Source organism: Adiantum capillus-veneris, chromosome 26 (genome assembly GCF_014529385.1).
Source record: "Adiantum capillus-veneris isolate H3 chromosome 26, ASM1452938v2, whole genome shotgun sequence".
Lineage (NCBI taxonomy): Eukaryota > Viridiplantae > Streptophyta > Polypodiopsida > Polypodiales > Pteridaceae > Adiantum > Adiantum capillus-veneris.
Window position 1 is genome coordinate 142,890,548 of NC_140956.1, and position 6,702 is coordinate 142,897,249.

Sequence of the window (6,702 nt, forward strand, 5' to 3'; positions counted from 1 at the left end):
ATTCTGCTACTTCAGAAACGTCTGGAAGGCTAAGAACAAGTGGTCTTCGAGAATGCCCTGGAAACAACTAGGTTCACAAGGATTATACAAGGGAAGCTATTGTCGCCACTGAAAAACATGTGAGCTCTAATGAGTGGAGCAGGGTGATTGACACTGCAATGACTGACTTGCATGGTTAAGTGTATGGGTCCTTGCTTTGGTCAAGGGGTACTCCCTATTCAACCAGTCTTTGCTCTAATGATCGTTCCATTGTCGTGGGGTGGCTCCCTTGTCAATCGATGTATCACCAATCTATGGGTCTTAAGAGAAGGATGACGCATGACTTGAATTCTAATTGTTTTGGTTATGCTAATAAAATATATGTCACCATTGTGAGTTTTTTGGGGGGGGGGGGGGGGGGGGGGGGGGGGGGAATTCTCTCCTCTTTGGCTTTCTAAAAGAGCCTTAGTGTTAGTTGGGTTAGGCATACTTTCAATGTTTTCAGTGCCATGATAGAGACTTACCTTAAATGTTATTTCCATTTTAAAATATTAAATGAATCTTTCTATTTCACCTTTCATTTCACATCCTTACGCAGCTTGACTTCACTTGCATTTTATTCATTTGGAATGCGAAAGTGAAGCTTCACCTTGCATAATTCTAGTAAATTCTATTTATATACATACATACACAAATACATACATTTATTTATTTTACACACACACACTCATCTATATATATATATATATATATATATATATATATATATATATATATATATATATATATACACACACATACACACACACACACACACTCACACTAAATGAGCAAACCATGGTAAAGGGAATAAAAAATGGTGAAATTGTGAGAACTTAGTTCAAAAAACTTGCAAATTAAAAAATTCGACTATTATTTCCGGTTTGCTTCTTTGCAAGGAGGAAACTCAGTCCCTTAATAAAAGAGATACCTTAACAATGCTTTATCTTATATAATTCTAGTTAAATTCAACCTAATGATTTTATCATTTTCTTATTGTTTTAGAAAGCCATGGTGACCCTTTCACTTGTTCATTAGCAGAAAGGGGTGGCAATGTGGCATCACTAAAGCCTCATCCCTTTGGGGCAAGCAAAAAAGGATGGGAGTCAAGGGTTGAATCACTTGGGTACGCCATCCTCCAAAGAACATAAGAACATTCTCATGTTAAAAAGATGTGGTGGACATAGCTGGGATATTGCATGCTCTATGTTTCTGCTCTTTCCAAAGGTGAAACTTATTTTATCTCGTAAGGCGGAATCCCGATAGTGGGGGATATTGCAAGGTCCACTCCTCTCAAGGACTTCACTTTTCAGCCTTTTTATGCGAAATGCTGACACGCGCAGAAAGGGTGTCCATGAGGAGGAGAGCGTCCTCACTGCTCAGCCCTCACCTCCAGAACTGGAGTGCCATAGCCCCTCACCTCAGGCTGGAGGCCCACGGGGTTGAAAATTGAAATGGTGCACATTTCGGTTTATCGAGTGGGTCAGCAAAAGGTTGAAATTGGATTACATTACCAATAGTCGGCTGGTATGTGCTGGGTGACCTTATTATATTACACTCACCTTATTATTGCTCCCGCCTTTTTATCATTTGCCTCCCTAGAAAGGCGGGCTATAAAATACACACTTGCTCAGACACCATCAGGAATCAGGATTCAGGGCGCTGTGCCTGTGTGTGGCAACCTGGCAATAGTTTACACGTCTCTCCCCCTCCACACTGTCAAACACACGCACGCACACACTACTTGTTGCACAGAAGGCCACCTTGCCCAACTACCCTTCAGCTCCCGCTATGCATCAGTACCCCCTTCCCCTTCTTCACCTTCTCCTCTTTGCAGGACTCTTAGCCTCCTCTCGCTCTCTTGCTGCTGCCCCAGCTGACTCGACCTCAGCGGAGCATGCTCATCTCCGCTACCAGCTGCTTCACTTATCTCCATTTCCAGCGTCCATGCTTCATCATGAGGCTCCGCTGCAGGCAGCTGATGAGAGCTTGCCATGGTCCCACAGTGCCCATGATATGTTCCATGGCGCAAGCCTCACTCTTAAGCTGGTGCATAGAGACTCCCCCTTTTCTCCTCTCCGATTATACCCCCATCCCAATCCTCCAGCATTGCTCAAGGACAGGCTTGGCCGTGATGCAGCACGGGCGGAAGCTCTCTCCGTGCGTGCACAACTTGCAGCCAACAATGTGCAGAAAAGCGACCTTGTAGCTGAACCGGTCACCTACTCGTTGAGGGAGGAAGCCATTACCGGATTCACAGGCCCTCTTGTCTCTGGCTTGAAGCAAGGAAGTGGAGAGTACTTCATAAGGGTGGGCGTGGGAACGCCTCCTAGGCAAGTATACATGGTTGTGGACACAGGAAGTGATATTTTGTGGATGCAATGTGCTCCTTGTGTGGATTGCTATGAGCAAGTAGGTCCTATTTTCAACCCTGCTTTCTCTTCCTCTTATAGAAGGATTGCTTGCTCCTCGCCCATGTGTCGAATGCTTGAGCTCCATGGATGTGCGTCAAGAAGTAATGTGTGTATTTACCAAGTAGCATACGGGGACGGATCCTTCACAGAGGGGGAGTTCTCCATGGAAGATGTGAGCTTCAAAGGGGCTACCATGGAGAATATAGCTATGGGATGTGGGCATGACAATGAGGGCCTCTTTGCGGGCGCTGCAGGCCTCTTTGGCCTTGGAGGAGGCGCCCTCTCTTTCCCTTCACAGGTGGGCACTCAAATCAGTAGAATTTTCTCTTACTGCTTGATGGACAGAGACAGAGACGGCGCCTCTTCATTGATCTTTGGGCAGGCCGGCATTCCAAGGGGCACTATGTTCACCCCATTATTGAGAAACCCTTACTTGGACACATTCTACTATGTGACGCTGGTGGGCATAAGTGTGGGCGGAAGCATGCTAACAATACCAGAAGAAGCATTCAAAATGGACGTAAGTGGCAATGGAGGCGTGATTGTGGACTCCGGGACATCAGTGACAAGGCTAGTAGAGGTAGCATATGGACCCCTCAGAAGTGCCTTCCGAGAGGCGATGAGTGGCTTGCCCTTCGCGGGCGGGTTCTCGCTCTTTGACACTTGCTATGACTTGTCGGGGCGGGGGACTGTGAAGGTTCCTTTGCTCTCCTTGCATTTTGAAGGGGGCGCAGAGATGGTACTACCGGCCACGAACTACGTGATTCCAGTGGATGGGCAGGGCACGTATTGCCTTGCTTTCGCAAGCACAGCTGGGGGGCTCTCCATCATAGGTAACATCCAACAGCAAGGCTTTCGGGTGGTATTTGATGCTGTCGCTTCACGCCTTGGCTTCGCTGCCAACCAATGCTAAGATTATAGGACACCCCCGCCCTCTCTTCTTGTATTGGAATCTCCCCCCTTGTAGGTATAGCAATTTGTATGATGGTGACTCTCTCTCTCTCTCTCTCTCTCTCATACACGCAGTTGTCTTGCCCATTTAAAAAATGCCCTTTCTTTGGCTTGTCTGTCTTTTCGATCCTGGCTTGGCTGTGTAATTGTCCCACATGTCGATTCTTGTGGACCTTTCAGCTGGTATGGCTGTCATGTCATGTGCTTGTCTCTGTAAGATCAGGAAGGTCTTTGGTCATGAATCATGATTGAGGTGGGTGACCGTGACTCATCACTGAGTCTCAAGGAGGCAGGAGCCATTCGAATTTGTTTCCTAGAAGAAAGAGTTTATAAAATAAGGCCATCGAAAAGACTAGATAATGAGCAGTCATTTTTTAAAGGGGTTACCTTAGAGCGCTTTTGCACGGAAGACAAAGCAACGTTTAACTGAAGCTGTTTAATTGCCCACCCAAAGCTCATGCTCCTCAAGTTCCTCTGAAAATCCCGAACCTTCGTGGTTTTGTCAATACTAGCTCATGTAGGCGGGTTTCGCTCGCTCTTACCAATAGTAAAACCTTAAGGCTTTTGACAACATATGTGATTGTGTCTCCAGAGACATCCTTGCTTTGCATCTACCGAATACAGCCCAGAGCTTCTTGGCCCTGCCCAAGTTGGGCATATCCCGCAATCAGTGCATTCCAAGAGATGACGACATTATAGACAACAAGCTCCTCAAACCACTTTTTGAGTTTTATGAAGTCCACACAGCTGGCATACATGTTGACCAAGGTAGTGCCAAGCACAACAATTTCTTTCAACAACCCATGCTTAACAATGTCATCATGAATTCTTTTGTCCATGTTAGGATATAGTGTATTGCCATATGTCCTCTCTCTGCATGTGCTGAAAACAACCCAGAGCTTCCTCACCATGACTCTGCACTTCAAGACGCAAGCATATGTGATTGCATCTAGAGCGACACCCTCGCTTTGCATCCACCAAAATCAGCCCAGAGATTGTTGGCCCTACCCAAGCTGGGCATATCCCGCAATCAATGCATTCCGGCCAAGAGATGACATGCCCTCAAGATGCAAATGTATGTGATTGCATTTGGAGAGATATCGTCTCTACATCTGTTGGAAACAACCCAGAGCTTTCTATCCTTGACCCTTGCCTTTAGGATGTACGTGTATGCGAGTACACCTCAAGAGGCACTCTTGCTTTACATCTGGTATGTCTAGGTCGGGCATATCCCGCAATCAGTGCATTCCAAGAGACGACATCCCTGATAGGAAGCTCCTCAAACCCTTTTTGTGCTCTATGAAGTGCATCACACTTAAAGTGCATCACATTTGGCATACATATCGATCAATTCATTGTCAATCATGACGATTTCTTTCAACAACCCCTGAATAACAATATCATGGTGATTTCCTTTGTCCATATTAGCATGTTTTGTAATGTCACATGCCTTCAAGGTGCAAGTGTACGCGATTGCAATTTGGAGAGATGCATTCTCTCTGCATCTGCTGAAAAGAGGCGAGAGCTTATTGACCTTGACCTTTGCAATCAATGCATTCCAAGAGATGGCATCTTGGATAGGAAGCTCCTCAAGCACTTTTTGTGCTTTATGAAGTGCACCACATTTGGCATACATGTTGACCAAGGCAGTGCCAAGCACAACGTTTTCTTTCAACAACCACTAACTAACAATATCATCGTGAATTCTTCTGCCCATATCAGTATCTTGTGTAATGCCACATGCCTTCAACGTGCAAGTGTACATGATTATATTTTAAGGATTGTATGACGGCTCAACAAAACATGGAGTGAATAGAAAAGTTTTGGTAGTGGCAAGAGACAACGAGGATAAATGTGGTGAGAGATTCCCTCTCTTTGCATCTGCTATCCGAGACCTTCCTGACCATGTTGGACATATCTTGCAATCAATGCACTCCTCTAGAAAACATTGCAAACAGGAAACTGTTCAAGAAACTCACAACAATTGACATACATAATGACTAACGGATCAAGAACTGCACAGTGCGACTAGGAAAGCGTCAGGCCTCTGATTGTGAGGATTCGTAGCAAATTCAAAGCAAGGCGTAGATGATTTGAAGCCAAAAACACACTAAAAAAGAACAAAACTCCAGCCATGAAAGCTTCACTTTGAAAATGAACCAAGATCAACTCAAAACTCTTGTGTGTGTGAAGATTAGGTGTAGCCTCGCTCCCAATTGCACAGATGCAGTGCACATTCGACCAGTTAAAAACCCTAATTTTCTAAAAAATGAACACATTGGTTGATCAGACATAAATGGCCATAGCTCATAAAGAGCATTTCAATAATAATTTATACATAAATGTGAAGTCTTTTGCATAGCCCAAGGCTCGCTCTCTGGGGGTTCACTATGTGTAAATCTACCATATCACGTGTGTTCAAGACATGATTGTAAAATCCCTTATCTGTTAATTTTGTTAGGAATATAATGTGCCCTTTTCTTTTAAAATCTGTAAGTTTTTTTCAAATTTGAAAAATAATATCCTTATGTATATATATTTCTGTAAGTTTCAAGAACTTTAAATACCCTTCTGTTGAACTCACGTGATAGGTTACATTTTTCTTAGGTGACCTCCCCGAGGGCTCAGTCAGCCTTTTTCACGTGGCAGCTGTAGAAAATAAAAATATCTCAGTATTCATTACATACCTCTCCGTTAGAAAGCAATTGTCCTCAGTTGCGAAGATAAGTATCTGCAAATTATACTTGGAAAAAACAATGGTTAGCATTTTATGGCAAAAATATCGCATATTGAAAGAAAAATTTAACTTAAACAACATTGCTTATGCCTATCGTCATCCACATACTACCTATTCTAGTGTCCCATACCACTAGAATAAGCAGTACATGTCATACCTTAATGATTCAGGATATGATTGGTCACACTTATCATTCTATAATTCAATTCTGATCAATCTTAAGTCCAATTCCATAAATACTGTTGCGATAGGAAATTTTCATACACCAAGTCTAAATCCAAATATCTGCCAACAACACATACCCGGGTAACAAAATCATACTTAGGACAATGGTGCCCAGCCACTGCAGTATGATTTTGTGATTGGTGTTGCCTAAATCGGCGAATCTACACCAATGAGACATGCTGCTTAAATCAAAAAATCTTCACCAATGCTGCCTAAATTGATGGATCTGCGTTAAGTTTTTTGTTGCTTGAACTGTTGGGATAAAGGTGGTCCGTCTTTTGCCCGGTTTGGATGTCCAGTGTTCGACCACCCGCCCACATGTGTATATATCCTTATTCTTCATATACATGAGAATAA

The 6,702-nt window shown here is 43.7% G+C and overlaps 1 protein-coding gene across 1 annotated transcript; it reads left to right on the top strand.

Moving 5' to 3' along the window:
• The first annotated feature begins 993 nt into the window (after positions 1 to 993).
• Positions 994 to 3,503, top strand: LOC147424298 (aspartyl protease family protein 2-like). Its single transcript, XM_086501867.1, has one exon. It carries the CDS (start codon positions 1,810 to 1,812, stop codon positions 3,343 to 3,345), a length of 1,536 nt encoding a protein of 511 aa, XP_086357993.1. The 5' UTR covers positions 994 to 1,809; the 3' UTR covers positions 3,346 to 3,503.
• The last annotated feature ends 3,199 nt before the right edge of the window (positions 3,504 to 6,702 follow it).

Coding starts and splice junctions, on each gene's coding strand:
- LOC147424298 (XM_086501867.1), top strand. CDS start 1,810: ATGCATCAGTACCCCCTTCCCCTTCTTCACCTTCTCCTCTTTGCAGGA.